Source organism: Microcebus murinus, chromosome 1, assembly GCF_040939455.1.
Source record: "Microcebus murinus isolate Inina chromosome 1, M.murinus_Inina_mat1.0, whole genome shotgun sequence".
Lineage (NCBI taxonomy): Eukaryota > Metazoa > Chordata > Mammalia > Primates > Cheirogaleidae > Microcebus > Microcebus murinus.
Genome location: NC_134104.1, coordinates 78,334,378 through 78,350,552, shown reverse-complemented (window position 1 = coordinate 78,350,552; position 16,175 = coordinate 78,334,378). Strand labels below are relative to the sequence as shown.

The following is a 16,175-nucleotide window of genomic DNA, read 5'->3' as shown; positions in this document are numbered from 1 at the left end:
GACATGGAAGATAAAACAGTGACTAAGACAGGACACTCTCTGTCTTTGGAGAATTTACTTTCTAATGGAGGAGATAGGAAAAAGCAGATAGTTACATATAGCACAAATGTCTTCAATAACATCTCCAGAGTGATGATCAAGTTTTCACTTTCCTTTACCTACTCTACCTTCTCACCACAGCACACAGAACCAGTCATCAAAATCTATCAACTAACCTTTTCTGTTTCTCTTACATGGGTGTCTTCCTCTTGTCTGTGTCCCCCAGCCCCCACCCACCCTGGTTCAGACACTCAGCATCTTTCTTCTGGTCTCTCTTGCTGGTTTCCCAACCAGCCTTCCTAATTCTTCTCTGCCCTTTTTGAAGAGATGGGTGATGATAACATTTTCCTCCCCTTTCTCAGAGTTCCTTCGATTCCCAGTACCCAAGGTGAGATCCAGTCTTCATGATGTACAAGGCCCTTCTTGATCTGATTCAAGCTCATCTGTCCAGCTTCGTTTTCTTCTGTCTTCCCATTTCGCTTTTCTCCTTTATTCTTCAGCACTACTGAACAATTTGTTTGTAGAATACACTGCACACTCCTCCCTTTGCTTATTGTTCCTCCCTCTTCGTCAACATCATTGGCTAGGGCACTGAGAAGCAAGGCCACTCCTCTGGGCCTAGACTCCAAGCAACAGGAGTCAGAGCACAGCAGCAATTGGGATGGGGGAGATGGAGTGCCTCTGAGGCAGCCCATCCTAGTGGGGTGGAGAGCTGTAGCAGCTCAACTGAGGAGTGATGCATCACCATGTGTGTAAGCTGTGTACAATGATAGCAGAGCCTCAGGAATGAAGGGATGCAGTGGCTACTGGTCCCCAGAGCAGGATGCACTCTAGTAGTGGCTCCAGTTTCCAGATGGTGTGGCGCAGTAACAGTCCCCCCCACAGGGGACAGGGCACAAGGTGGGCTCCTCTGAGTATTGCAGCTGTGTGAACTTTGGGCAGCTCACTAGGCTAGGCTCAGAGGCCATGAGAACTGCAGGATCCTCCAGCAGTGAAGACTGCGGGTGTCCATGACAGTGATGGAGGCTGCTGAGGGCCTCTTATTTGATATTTAACCTTTTCCCCACAGAAATCCCTCCCAGTTCTAAGCTGATTCCCACTTTAGGGAAGAAGTGGTGGAGGCATGTGTTGTGAATGGTATATTCAAGTTCTTAATCTGAAAGGTAGTCTAAAATCTAAAAGCACACTGAGTAGTCATCAGTGTGCCACTACATTCAAGGACTGAATATATGGGAATAAGCAGAGAATTCAATTTAGGCTAGGCAGAAGTGGCCCTAAGTTGTCAAAACAAGGTGCTGGAAGAGATTGTAAAATCTTTTTCGTTAGAGGTATGGATGAATAATCTAGACTATCCTATTTAGGTGCAGTTTTTAGAGTGAGGGACAGGGACTAGGTGAGCCTTTTTTTATTCCAGTACAACATTTATTTATTTATTTTTGTCAAATATTAGGAAGTCAGAATTTTAATTTTAGAATCATTTTAATGTAAGTTTTCCAAAATTGATATCTATTTTTATCCTTTCTGAGAAATGATTTGATATATATGGTTATAATTTAAAATTATTTTCATAACCTGAGTAAGAATGGATTGAAATATTCTCCAACCTGAATTTCAGGGTAGGCAGGTATATGTGTGTGTGAGAGAGAGAGAAACAGAGAGAGAGAGACAGAGACAGAGAGAGAGAGAGAGAGAGAGAGAGAGAGGACATGAGAGTGGGAGAGGGAGAAGGCACACATATGCTTTCTTCTAAAAGTTTTAAAATTTAGATTTTTCTCCCTTTTACATATATTTAAACGTCTATATTCTTTTAGCTAGTGCTATTGTTAAAATAGAGATTCCCCAAAGAGTAGATAAGGTTTAAGTCTAAAATACATTTTGATGGCCATTGAAGTTAGCAGTGGGTATGTGGTAAAATGGGTAGTTAATAGAAGACTAACAGAAATAGCTCTGGGAACAGGATCTATCAAATTGTATTTATGTGCAAGGCTGATAAGCAACAGTCAGAAATGGATGTAAATTCATTAATGCTACAGCTTATTTATTAAAGTTTTGGTTCTGTTGATGTTTTCCAATCATTTCTCATCAGACACATTATTTCCCCCACAAATGAATGCATCAAAATCTATTCATTTGGGTAATTTGCTTGGTTTGATGCATATTCACAACTTCAGTTTTTACAAATGGTTCTGTCAATAGATGTTCTGAGAAGAATTAAATACTGTGATTCATGCTTATGTCCAACCTTAATTTGCTCCATAGTCTTGCATTTATAAGATACACTAACAGAAATCTAATATAGATAAAATACTAACACTACCTACAATATGGCATAAACATCTATAAAGAACACTGGCTCGCCTGAATGTGGAGAAACATTGGTTAACATTCCCATTCTCTTTTGCCTAATACTGTTCCCTTGAGACACAACCTTGATCCTTCTGATAATAGGAAAAACCAAACTGCTCTGGTCACCAAAATGTGTATGGGAACTTTTCCCACACACACTTACCAAGCAGTTCTCTAGTGGGTTCCCACTGGGCGCCCTCCAGTTTAACTCAGTTCTGACTCTATCTACCTGTAGTTAGTGTCAGATCCCACAGGTTAAGGCCTTTGTTCCACAAGGCTACCCACCCCATTTCAGATGCCAAAGCACAGACTCCAGGTTACAATCTGTGCTTCTGACTATCTATAAATCGGAATCCCTTGACCCCTTCCTCAGGTGCAATTAATTTGCTAGAATAGCTCACACAATTCAGGGAAACACCTTACTTATATTTACTGGTTTATTTTAAGGATGTTACAGAGGATACAGATGAGCAGCCAGGTAGCAGAGATGCACAGAGCAAGGCATGTAGGAAAGGGCACGGAGGCGCACTGCCCTCCAGGCATCTCCGTGTTTAGAAATCCAAAAGCTCCCCAAACCCTGTCCTTTGGGCTTTCATGGAGACTTTATCGTGCAGGCACAATTGATTACATCATTGGCCATTGGTGATCGACTCAACCCCTCCCCCCTCTGCAGAGGTATGTGAGGTGGGACTGAAAGTTCCAACCCTCTACTCACATGGTTGGCTCCCCTAGCAACCAGCCCCCATCCTGAAGCTGTCCAGGAGCAGCCCCCAGCCCTCTGTCCTCTCACTGGCAAATGGAAAAAACAGTTACCACTTCAGAAACACCAAGGGTTTTAGGATCTGTGTGCCAGGAACCAGGGGCAGAGACCATATATATATTTGTTATTATATCACAGTATCATAGTCACATATAGAGAACTACCATTTCCCTGGATTTATCCCGTGCTGCCTCTAATTTCTCCTTGCAGGGCTTTCTGACAGGATTTATTCCTAGCTGTCTCTGATATTATAACCCTAGTCCCTGAAACTTTGACCCCTCTATTCTGTATTTCCACCTGTTCTGCATTTCTCTCTGTTTGCAGACAGTCCAGTATACTGTTCTGGTCAGTTCAGTTCAATTCAACGTGTATTTCCTGAGCTCCATTTATTATGTGCCAAGGCTGTGTTAGTGCTGGGGAAACGATGAATACAACAGTGTTTGCTGTCCTGGGATTATAGTATATAGTTGGAGACACAGACACTTAAACAGATAATTTTCAAGTTATGTGGTAAAAACTAAGGTGGTGGTATACATAGAGAATAGCCAGTCACTGAACAAAATTGCATATTTTAAAGGCAGTTGTGAGATACCATAAAACAAAAAACAAAACTTAAAACTTCATTTTTGTAATTCACAGCCAACTTGAGGAGATACAGAAGTAGCCCGTCAGCAGGTCTTGAAAGCCCCAAAGAGCAGAACTTGGTTTATCACTCAACCTCTGGTTAGGACTGAGTATCATAAGCTAATTTGCAAAAATGCCCTATGTCTAAATATCATCCCTTCTTCTATAATTCAAACCTCTTATTAGTAAAAATCGGAGTGCTACTTAACATCATTTATAGAATAATTACAAAATCCAAATCATTCTTTTTGGAGTCCAGAGATTCCCACCCTGTGCCTCTTGGTGTACTGCACAGGGCTACAGATGTGCTTAGAGACTGATCCCCTTGGCTCTTGGGGCCCCCAGAGTCCCGTGTGAGCAATCTTCACTCCAGTGGGCCTTACAGATATCGCCGTTTTCTGTGTGCTGTGGTATCTGAAAAGCTGGAAACTACTGCTTTAAACTGTCTGCTTTACTCTTTTCTCAGAAGGCTAGTTTCCCAAGCAATCATTTTTGTATTTTATTGTCCCTCTTCCACTTCTTTATATAAGGAGCTTTAGTTGAGGAATTCTGAAGGGAAGATAGGACTCTCAGAAGGAACTGACTTATTTTGAAACTAGAGAGAAGATGATTCTTAGGTCTCCAAAGAGCAACAATTGATTTCCTAAGCAGTTCCTTTTGGCCACCAGTAGTTGAGTATCCAGCATGATGAAGTTAATACTCTGCTTCCAAAGCTTTTGTGTAGGCCTTATGAATAGTGGGCTTTGTGAGTAGCTGGCATAAAAGGCAGATGGACGCAAAAATATGGTATGTCTTACTATTCATCACTTTTTAATTTGTTTTGACAGTAATCAAAAAATTAGCCCTTACAACATGCAAGACACTGGTTGGCTTCAAAAATTCATTAGTGAGAAGATGCATGGTGCCTACCTTCATAAAGTTTGTAGTCTTTTAGAGAAGACAGATAATTAAAGAGGTAATTGCAATGTGATGTGATTGATTCTATGAGGGACATATAGAAGAGGCAGTTATTGAGACTAGAAGATGGTTTAGTAATTGTTTAGACTGAATTGGGTGGGTTTTCTTGTTTCTTTTAGAGCAAAGTATAACATTTGGTCTGAGTTAGAAGAGTCTCAACTAAATGTTATTTCCTTAATTTTTCAATGTAACCTGAGAAATATTGCTTCTTAGAGAATGCCTCTGATGTAATGTATAGTTTGCCCAAATAACCTAAGTAACACCAGGACTTTCACTTCACATTTTTGCTTGACTAGAAGGTAGTCTGGTTTTAACATAATATACTTTTTACCTGTAGCCTTTAATTATAGATGTGATTAAATAATTCTGTAATTTAGTATTCTCTTACCTTTTATATTTTTAGGGAAGGTATTCATGTAAATCAAGAATCGCTGCAGATATCTCCCTGTATCACAGAGCAGTTCATTGAGCTGTCGTGTCAGTTCAACCCAAACCAAGTTATAGAGACGCTGCAAGTTCTTGAGTGCTATCGCCTAGAAGAAACTATTCAGGTAAGATAAGACCAACAGTGTAGACAAGATAAGAGTAAACTCTTCCTTAACATTTCTCATTTGACAAATGAGCAAAGTGAGGGGGAAAAATATAATTTCATTTTTAACCCTCATAAGTTCTTAGTTGAGACACTTTCCTGAAAACAAAAGTCAGATTAGCAAGAAAAAATCAGCAGAAGTTTATTGACGTGTGTTGTACCTATCACGTGGAAGAGATCTCAGTTCAGAAGTCTCTCTCAAGGCAGTGGCTTAGGGACCTCGCTTAAATATTATTTTAACAAACAGCCGTAAATCCCATAGTGACAAAACAGAGGCAAGATCAGTTCCAGTCTTGTGAAAGGTGGGAAAATGTGGGAGGATGGTAAAATCTGTTCTCAGATTTCTCTGGTGCCTGCCAGTGCCTTCTCTGAGCCAATAAAAGAGTGGTGTCTCTGGTAAGTGAGGATTTCTGTCCTGCTGTGAGGCAGAGTGATCCCCTGCATTTTCAGTGTCTTTAACTTAATAATACTCAGTACTGGGGGGAGAAATATTTTGGTTTCCTTCGTTCCCTCCTTTGAAACTTTACTTTTAGAAAGTTTCACATATTAAAAGCCAATTTGGTAGCTTTGGAGAGATTTGAGTTAGAGATTTTAAGGTAAGAGATTGACAAAGGGGGAGAGAAACATACATTAGAACAAGTAGAAAGGAACAAAGTTGGATACATTGTTCCATATCTTATTGAATCAGTCACTTAGTTGTGAAAATAGGTCAGTTCAGTTAAATAGTTGCATTTCATTTCAGAAGTGGATTTCTATTGAAGTTCACATAAAAATAACAAAGGTTAATGTTTGGAGTAGTCTATAAGCTTGTCTCTGAATCTGGAGGGCATCTAGCTGAGGTTTCTAGGTTTGTGTTTGAAGTGTCTACAGTTGGGTGGAAGTAGGCAGTGACAATCTGACAGATTGTCCTGGATTGCAATTTGAATCTGGTGTTGCTGTGAATTTTCTGTCCATAAATAAGTTGTGGTGGTGATTTTTCTGAAGTTTATATAAAGTTGTCTAACATTAGTTTACAGGATTTCAGGAAAAACACAATTCAATTTCAGGGATTCCAAGTCAGAAAAATTTCAAATTATTAGTTTGAAGAGTTACAGTCAGATATTAGAGGAAATCAAAAATTCAGGATTTAGTCCAAATTGCAGATAAATTATAAAATCTGAAAAACAATGACCTAGAATCTAATAACAAGTATACTATAGTTTTTTTCTGAAACATAATTTTTTTCTCTCTCTAGGTTCCCCATTTTTACCAAACATAATCACAGTAAATCCAATTTATATGCAAAATAAGGGTAGGCTCATTATATTTGGCCTGATTATTTATATAAGTACTGTAAAAATAGTGATTGACCAAATAGATTCTTTTTAAAATCTGCTCAGCTAGGATTTATAAGGACTCCCAGATTAGACCATTAAAAGCTTCTCCAGGTTAGAAAGCCAAGCCATGGACTCACTATCAGATTTAACCTGTAGTACCTGTGTAAATTCCTCTTTTCTTGAGGTTCCCAAAATATTCTGAGGTTCCTGGGACTGTCAAAAAGGAACATTCTTTACTTACTCCAAGGCTGGGAACCTTGTAAGGGTACCATGTAGACAAAGTACCAGGCCAGTTTTTCCAAGGGCTTTATTGACCTCTTAAAATTAAGCTTAGTTCCTTAAACTAGTCTGGTTATATCTGAAAATATGACATCACAGTCAAAGCCTTGGTATTGTAACCTGTGTTTCCAACTGTCCTGCCACAAAGAGAACAAATTCTCATTGAACTTATACAAATAACTATATTGCTGTGGAATAAGAATACTCACAAATAGTTTGTATTTGAGGATAGAATGAGGTGGACAGAAGTGTAAATGTTTCAGTTTTGCTTACGAAAGTGTACTTTACCAAATTATTGTGAAACTTTGATTACCCATGCATACACACAAAAAGAGGTTTTGGTTAATTCTAGAAAATAAAAAGTAAAAAGGATCAGCAATATTTCAAACAAAAAAGTCATTAAAAACTCACTTTAATCCCATGTAATTAATTTTTGTTTTGCTTGATGTTGGGTCAGAACAACTTTATGAGTCCCTTGTTTTTGGGAAATTTTTGTCCATTACGGTGGTATAGTCTCAAAGTTGTCAGACACCTGTATTCAGGAGTACTTGTTGTGGTCTTTTCCATGAGCCTCCTTAAAGATGCAACACTTTAGGGTTTGCAAAGATCTTTCAGGGGGGAAAAAGCACCAAAATAAAGCAAATAACTCTGGACAAGATTTAAAATGGCCATGGTTAAAGACCCAATTGTCAAGGAAATTTGGTTATTTTATGTGGCCTATAACAATTTAATATAATAACTCAAAATATGACTGATAATACATACCAAGACATATCAGACTTCTAGGAATCTCATATAATTTTGGAGCACTTATTAATAATGTATCCTTACAAATATAATGCAAAGAAGGTAAAACAACATTTCTTTTTATTTTGCTTTTTTAGACAGGGTCTTACTCTGTTATCTGGGCTGGAGTGCAGTGACATCATAGCTAACTGTAGCATCAAACTTCTGGGCTCAAGTGGTCCTCCTGCCTCAGCTTTGCAAGTAGTTGAGACTACAGGCATGCACCACCACATCTGGCTAATTTTTTAAATTTTTTTGTAGTGACAGGGTCTCATTATGTTGCCTAGGCTGGTCTTGAACTCCTCGTCTCAAGTGATCCTTCCACCTTGGCCTTCCAAAATGCTGAGATTAGAGGCATGAACCACCATGCCCAGCCTAAACATCATTTCTACTTGACAGTGTTTCCTGTATGATTTAACATATCAAATAAACTGGTTTATTATCTCTCTTTTGGATGCCTCAGAGACCTCTGGAACATCCCAAAGTCAGTTTGAGGTTAAAAAGACTTAATTTTAGAATTTGAAATTTGATTTTGGGAAGCCTGTCAAATATGTCAAAGGTTCAAAACAGTTGATCAAAATAGAATCACAAGTCACTGTAAAATAACGGTAATTCATTGGGCCAAAGTGATAATTAAAAGCAAAATGGATACTTACATATGAAGTTAACTTGCATGAGGTTATATCTAGTAAGTGGTAATGCCTGCTATTGAACTCGGGTAGTCTGATTCCATAGTACAAGCTCTGAATTGCTCTGATAAACTGCTTCCCCATTTATTCTATTAAAGTCAGCTTTATAGAAATTATTATTAATCAAGCTTTATAGAAATTCTAGCCAACTCAATAAGCCTGGAAAAAGGAACGTAGTAAAAATATTGAAAGGAAAAGTTCAAGCTCTTGTTTACAGAAACTGATGATTGGATAGTCCTGTTGTGCCATAAAACGTAATGGGCTAAATAGCAATTCAAGTAGCTTTAGCATACTCATTGCCTGATCCTCTTCCCTTATTTCCTCCTGTTTTCAAATGAAAATGTGTGTGTGCGTGTGAGTGCATGTGTGTGTGTGTGTGTCTTATTTCCTTTCCTATTCTGATGACATAAAGATATTCTTTTATATAAGTTTTATAGTTTAGCTTCTTACATTTAGGCTTTTAATCTTTCTGGAATTTATTTCTGTAGGCTGATCAAGGAGGAATTTATATCCTTTTTTCCACATGATGGCTAATAGTCCATGTGGCATTTTATTATTCTTTTCTCACTCATTTTAATGCCGTACTGCTATATGCCAGACTCCCAAATGTACATGGATCTGTTTGTGGGTTCTGTTCTGTTCCTTTGGTTGTCTTTCGGTATACTTGTACCACACATTTTAATTACTACAGCTTTCAATAGGCTTATTATTTGGAAAAAGAATTCTCCCTCCTTATTCTTTTTCTTTGATATGTTTTATCTACTTTTGGCCTCTTATTATTCCATATCAATTCAGAGATCTCATTGTCAAATTCCTTTAAAAGAATCAAACCCTCTGGAATTTTGATTAAAAAATACATTGAATTTATAGACCAATTCAGGGAGAATTGACATCTCTGTGGTATTGATTCTTCTCATTTAGGAGTATGATTGCTTTTTTAAAATGCCTTTTATGCTCTTGGTATATATGGCTTCTGCACATATTAAATTTGTTCACAGATACTATATAGTTTTGTTAACATTGTGCAAGGAGATTTTTTGAGATAGCCTATATTTTATTGATAGCTGCTGATATATTAGAATGTTAGTAATTTTTGTATATTGTTTTATATCTAGCAATCAGGCCAAATTCTTTTTTAGTTTAAATAATTTCTAGATTATTTTTTTAAGAGAGTCTCACTATGTTACCCAGACTGGAGTGCAGTGGCATGATCATAGCTCACTGCAGCCTCAAATTCCTGGGCTCAAACAATCCTTTTTCCTCAGCCTCCCAAGTAGCTGGGACTAGTGGCACATGCCACCATGCCTGGCTAATTATTTAATTTTTTGTAGAAACGGGGTCCTGCTATGTTGACCACTCTGATCTTGATCCCTTGACCTCAAGTGATCTTCCTGCCTCCACCTCCCAAAGTAATGGGATTACAGGCGTGATCCACCTCACCTGGCCAGGTTCAAGATTTTTTATGACAATAATGTTTTCTGATAATAATGGCAGGGATTTCTTTCATTCCAGTCTTATAGTTTTGTCTTTCTTTTAACAGATGGCTAGGAGCTCTAGGATATTGTTAAATAGAAGCAGTAATAGTGTGCCTTCTAACCTTGTTCCTGATTTAAAACATTATGTCCTGATTAGAACATATCTAATATTTTACATTAAATATGGCATTTATTATAGAATTTTGATAGATAACTTTCATTAAGTTAAGAAATTCTAGCCTCAGTTTAGGTAAGAATGTTTTGTTTTGTTTTTGTTTTTGTCATGAATGGGTGCTTCGTTTTACCAAATGCTTTTCCTGCATTTATTGCTATTTTCATGTGTTCTTTTCCTTTGATCTATTAAACTGCTAATGTGCTATTTGTGCCTCTCTTTTCTTCTAAGAAAGTTTTTTTCTACTATATTAATCTTTCCAAAAAATCTATGCTGGAGTTTGTTAAATCTCTCTATAGTTTGCTTTCTGTCATTTTCTGTACTTTCTTTTATCTTCTTAGTTTAACTGGTATTTCTGTTTTACTAATTAGAAATTTTTAGTCTGCTATTTTTTATTAAGATCTCACAAGTTGATATGTAGTGTTTTCATTGTCATTCTGTTCTAAATATTTGTGTATAATTACACGTGGTAGGTTTCTAGTTTATTATTATTCATGTGTATGTGTTAGCTTTTCTCCAGTGGATATACCTTGTTCAGGTGTGTAACAATTTTTTAAAATAAATAAGTGAAAAAAATGAATGAATTTGGTCCAGTTAGAAATACCATATGAGCCAGTATAAGACTAGAAAGTCAAGTATTGTATATGTATTATACTGTAAAGTGGCATACTACTAAAGTGTGAATTCATTATTTATTATCATGTGGTTTTTCATCCCCAATGGGATTGTCCCACCCACAAACAAGATTCATGAACAAAAATGTTTATCTTTTCTTTTTTTCTCCTAGATTACTCAGAAGTATCAACTTCATGAAGCCACTGCTTATCTATTAGAAAAGAAAGGAGATATTCATGGTGCCTTTTTAATAATGTTAGAGGTAATAGTTTACTGCATTTGCTTTGTCTTATTTCTGTCTGTCCCTCTAGCCATTCATCAATCCATTTTACTTTTTTATGTTTCCAAGTTGCAGACAGTAATACATTTTACCTCTGGATATTTTTATCATGCTTATTATTGACTAGAGTTCAGTATTTCTTTATAATACTTTTTTTTTAAGGTAAAATTTACATACAGTAAAAAACACATTTTCAGTGTACCATTTGATGAGTTTTTAACAAATGTATATGTCTATGTAACCCAAGTCCCTAACAAGGTAGAGATCATTACCTTCACCTCAGAAAGTTCCTCCCTTCTCTTTCAGTCAGCCCCTGCTCCCTCCTTATCACCCTCCCAGAAAAAGCTACTCTTCTGATTTTTTCACCATTCAGTAGATATTCTTTATGTATTTCTTCTTTCACTTAGCATAATGTTTTTCAGATTTATCTCTCTTATTGCATTTATTGGTAGTTTTGTCCTTTTATTGCTGAGTAGTATTTAATTGTATGAATGTACAGTGGATTGTTTATCCATTCTCCTGTTGATGGACATCTGGGCTGCTTCTAGTTTTTGGCTATTATGAATAAAGCTGCTATGATCAATCTTGTACAGGTCTTTTTGCACACAAACGTTTTCATTTCCCTTGAGTAAATATCAAGGAATGGAATTGCTGAGTCATAGGATAATTTTATAAGAAACTGTCAAACCTCTTCCCAAAGTGGTGGTACCATTTTATACTCCAACAATAATGTGTAAGAATTTTGCTTGCTCTGCATTCTCACCAGTACTTTCTGTTCAATAAATTTTTTTAAAAAACTTTTTTCCATCAAAAATTATTATAAAATAAACAACATAAAGATTACCATATTAACCATTTTTAAGTATATAGTTCAGTGACATTAGCTATAGTGGCATTAATGCATAATCATCACTGCCATTCATCTTCAGAACATTTTCAACCTCCCATTCTGAAACTCTGTACCCATTAAACAATTATTCCCTATTCTGTAACTCACTCCCAATCCCTAGAAACCACCATTCTGCTTTCTTTCTTGCTTTTTTTAAATTTCAGAATATTACAGGGATATAAATGTTTAGGTTACGTATATTGCCTTTGCCCCACCTGAGTCAGAGCTTTAAGCATGTCCATCCCCCAGATGGTGCACACCATACACATTAGGTGTGAATATATCCATCCCCTCCACTCCCCTCCACCTGCCCGACACCCAATGAATGTTACTACTATATGTGCACATAAGTGTTGATCAGTTAACACCACATGTTGATCGGTTAACACTACATGTTGATCACATAACACCACTATATGTGCACATAAGTGTTGATCAGTTTACACCACATGTACTCACCAATTTGAAGGTGAGTACATGTGGTGCTTGTTTTTCTATTCTTGTGATACTTAGTAGAATGGGCTCTAGCTCTATACCATTCTGCTTTCTGATTCTATGGATTTATTAATAGCTATTCCATGTGCCTCATATAAGTGAAATCAAACAGTAATTGTTTGTGTCTGCCTTATTTTACTTAGCATTTCTTCAAGGTTTATCCATGTTGTAGCACATCTTAGAATTTTTTCCTTTTTATGCTGAATTATATTTCATTATATGTATACATCCCATCTTATTTGCCCATTCATCCTTTGATGGACAGTTGGGTTGCTTCCACCCCATTGTGGATAATGCTGCCATGAACATGGTTGTACAAATATCTTTTTGAGTCTCTACTTTTATTTCTTTTGGGTATGTACTCAGAAGTAGCATTCCTGGATCAAAGAGTAATTCTATTTTTAATTTTTTGAAGAACTGCCATACTATTTTCCATAGCAGCTGTGCCATTTTACATTCCCTGCAGTAATATGCAAGGGTTCCAATTTTTCCACATTCTTGCCAACACTTATCTTCTGGGTTTGTTTTTGTTTTTGTTTTTGATAGTAGTCATCCTGATGGGTGTGAAATGATATATCAGGTTTGTTTTTTTTTTAATATTACCATCTTGCTAGGAACAGATTAGGGATATCCTATTTATATCAAAAAAATGTTCTATATTGGGTTCTAGTTTCTTTCTAGCCATGTGATTCTAAAATAGGGCAGGAAGAATAATCACTACAGGCTTCATGTAGGCTCTTAATCTCTTTTAATCTGTAAATTACCCCTCCATCTCTTTTTTCCTTGCAATTTATTTGTTGAAGATACCATGGACCTAGTTATAAAGAACAAGTAAAAGTATTCCTGGCATAGATGAGGGAAGGAGAAGCAGGAGAGCCTCCTGGGAAGTGAGGCCATCATTCCACAGGCTCGGGAATATAAGGAAATACGGACGACTGGGGGCACCAGCAGCTTTACCAGGACTTAGCTGTGCAATATATTGGCAGGGTAGGCTAGAAATAGGCTATGAGCAGATTTGGACAGATTTTTATAGGACACATTAAAGAATTGTGATTTACCCTCTTGTCACATGGGATCATGTAAAGGTTTTTAAGCAAAGAACTGACTTGATGTTTGTTTCATGAAGACTGCTCTGGTGACTGGGAGAATGGGGGGTGGGATGTAGAGAAGGGAGAGGTAAAACTGAAAGCAGAGAAACTTGGGAGACCATTGCAATGGTACAAGTGTGAGTTGATGAGGGCTTGAACTGGGTGTGGGAGTGGTGATATAGAGAGAAGGGGAGTAGATTAGAGAAGTTATCAACCATTCACATATGGTATGAGGTGAGTAAGAGAGTAGTTGCTGATTGTAACTTATAAGCTTATTTATAGCTTATCAGCTAAAAATCTGATCTAAAATTCTATGATGTTTAGCATATAAAGAACCCCAAGAAAAGGAACAAATTTTGGGTAGAAGGTATATATTAGGGTCAACTTCAATGCATATTAAGAAGCAATTGGAATATCAGTTAAGTGTGTCTAAGGAGCTAGAATTTAGTAAAATAGTAGATACTACAACTGCATATTTAGGAGACTTCACACCCAAGCCTGTACCCTACACTATGATAGACTTGTCATGCTCATTTTATTCCCACCTACCTAACCCACCCTCTTTTCTCACAATTCAGTGTGAGTTTTAGTCCCTTATCCAAAGCATTCAGGGGTGGGGAACCTGCGGCCATAAGGCCACATATGGCCCTCTAGATCCTAAGTACAGCCTTTTGAAATTGGATTCAGTCAAAAGGCCACATCTGGAAGGCCACAGGTTCCCCTAAATCCTAATCCTCATTACTGTGCCTAAAGATTACCAATGATGATTGTGTGGTGGTATAACAGAAGCAGAAGTGGGGCAGAATAAGTGGTACTTGGTCTTCTGGGTCTCTTCCCATACAGCTAATTATACTTTGTATAAACACAAGGGTATACTTCTGAATGACACTAAGGGACCAGTCTTAATAACCTTGTGTGTTTGGAGGGTTTTACCTTTAAAATATGTTAATTCAAATATTTGGTGGGGCCCAGTGTAGTAGCTTATGCCTGTAATCACAGCACTTTGGGAGGCCGAGGCGGGAAGATTGCTTGAAGCCAGGAGTTCAATACTAACCTTGACAACATAGCAAGAACCTGTCTCTACAAAAATACATATGTATGTATGTTTGGTGGGCAAAAATATAAAGTGTTCCTTTTAACTCCTATATTCTTTTTATCTCTTTAGCGACTACAAAGCAAACTTCAAGAAATAACACATCAAGGCGAAAGTAAGTTCTTGAGTATATTTTATAACTTTTTCCTCATGGACTCAATGTTTTAAAATATGTTATTTAATAAGCTGCATTTATTAATGCATTGGCATATCTCCATAATTGCTGTTTATCTACTTCAACATGGATTCAAATTCTAGTTAGTTTTTAAGAGTTCATAGCAGAAAATCATATAAACCATTGTGGCTTTGTGATGCTAATTGTTAATGGAGTAAAATATATAGAAAATTAGGTACCATTCATCAATTATCTTTTTGGTTATATTTTTCTACCTATGGTTTGGGTACATTTAAATGAGATACATAACTAACACCTAGAAAATTATTTTAATGTGCCAAACAGCAAATCAACCAATGTTTCTATACTGAATTTTAACCCAAAGCACTAAAACTTGATACTTTAGAATCTTGAGTGGCTTTGTCACAGACAGATACAAAATTTCCATCATATTCCTTGACATTATTTTTTAAAATTGTGGTAAAATATACATAACATAAAATTTGCCATTTTGATAATTTTTTATAGTTCAGTGGCATTAAGTACATTCACATTATTGTGCAATCATCACCAACAACCACCTCCAAATTGTTCCATCCCCCCAAACTGAAAATCTTTACCCATTAAGCAACAACTCACCCATTCCCCTACCCCCTAGCCCCTGGCTACTACCATTCTACTTTTTACCATTCTTTTCCCAAATTTGATTACTCTAAGTATCTCATATGAGTGCAGTCATACAGCATTTGTGCTTTTGTGACTGGCCTATTTCACTTAGTGTAAGGTTCATAAATGTTCTGGCGTGTGTCAGAATTTCCTCCCTTTTTAAGGCTGAATAATACTCCATCATATGTATATACCACATTTTGTCCATTCATCTTTTGATGATTGCTTGGGTTGCTTCTACCATTTGGTTATTATGAATAATGCTGCTATGAATATGGGTGTACAACCTCTCTTCCAGACGCAGCTTTCAATTCTTTTGGATATATAGCCAGAAGTCGGATTGCTGGATCAAGTCATAATTCTATTTTTAATTTTTTAAGGAACTGCCATACTGTTTTCTGTAGTCCTTGCATCATTTTACATTTCCACCAGTAGTGCACAAGGGTTCCAGTTTCTCCACATCCTTGCCAACACTTCTATTCTGGTTTTTTTTTTTGATAGTAGCAATCCTAATAAGTGTGAGATGGTATCTATTATAATTGTGGATTTGATTCGCATTTCTCTAATGATGAGTGATGTTGAGCATCTTTTCATTTGTTTTTTGGCCATTTGTTTATCTTCTTTGGAGAAATGTCAAGTCCTTCACTCATTTTTAATCACGTGGTTTATTTTCATATTCCTTGACATTTTCAAAATAGCCCTCCCCAAAAGATCAGGGAATTACTTGACAGGTGATTTTTATTTTTAGATTATCCTACCTCTTTAACACACAACACATTTCTTGGACATCTCCATCCATACTTTTTCCAAATATACATTTACCCTAATTCTCTGTAGATTAATTATCTATATTTTTTGATGGTTATGTCCTAGATGATAGAGTCTGTGTTGTATCTTGATCA

The 16,175-nt window shown here is 36.8% G+C and overlaps 1 protein-coding gene across 3 annotated transcripts in view; it reads left to right on the top strand.

Moving 5' to 3' along the window:
• VPS8 (VPS8 subunit of CORVET complex) overlaps positions 1-16,175 on the top strand; it is a 216,251-nt gene that overhangs the window by 138,447 nt on the left and 61,629 nt on the right. For all 3 annotated transcript variants that reach the window (XM_076003376.1, XM_076003373.1, XM_076003368.1), the window contains exons 36-38: positions 5,130-5,277; positions 10,820-10,909; positions 14,565-14,607. In XM_076003376.1, the coding sequence (XP_075859491.1) occupies positions 5,130-5,277; positions 10,820-10,909; positions 14,565-14,607 (281 nt within the window). The remainder of the gene's footprint in view (positions 1-5,129; positions 5,278-10,819; positions 10,910-14,564; positions 14,608-16,175) is intronic.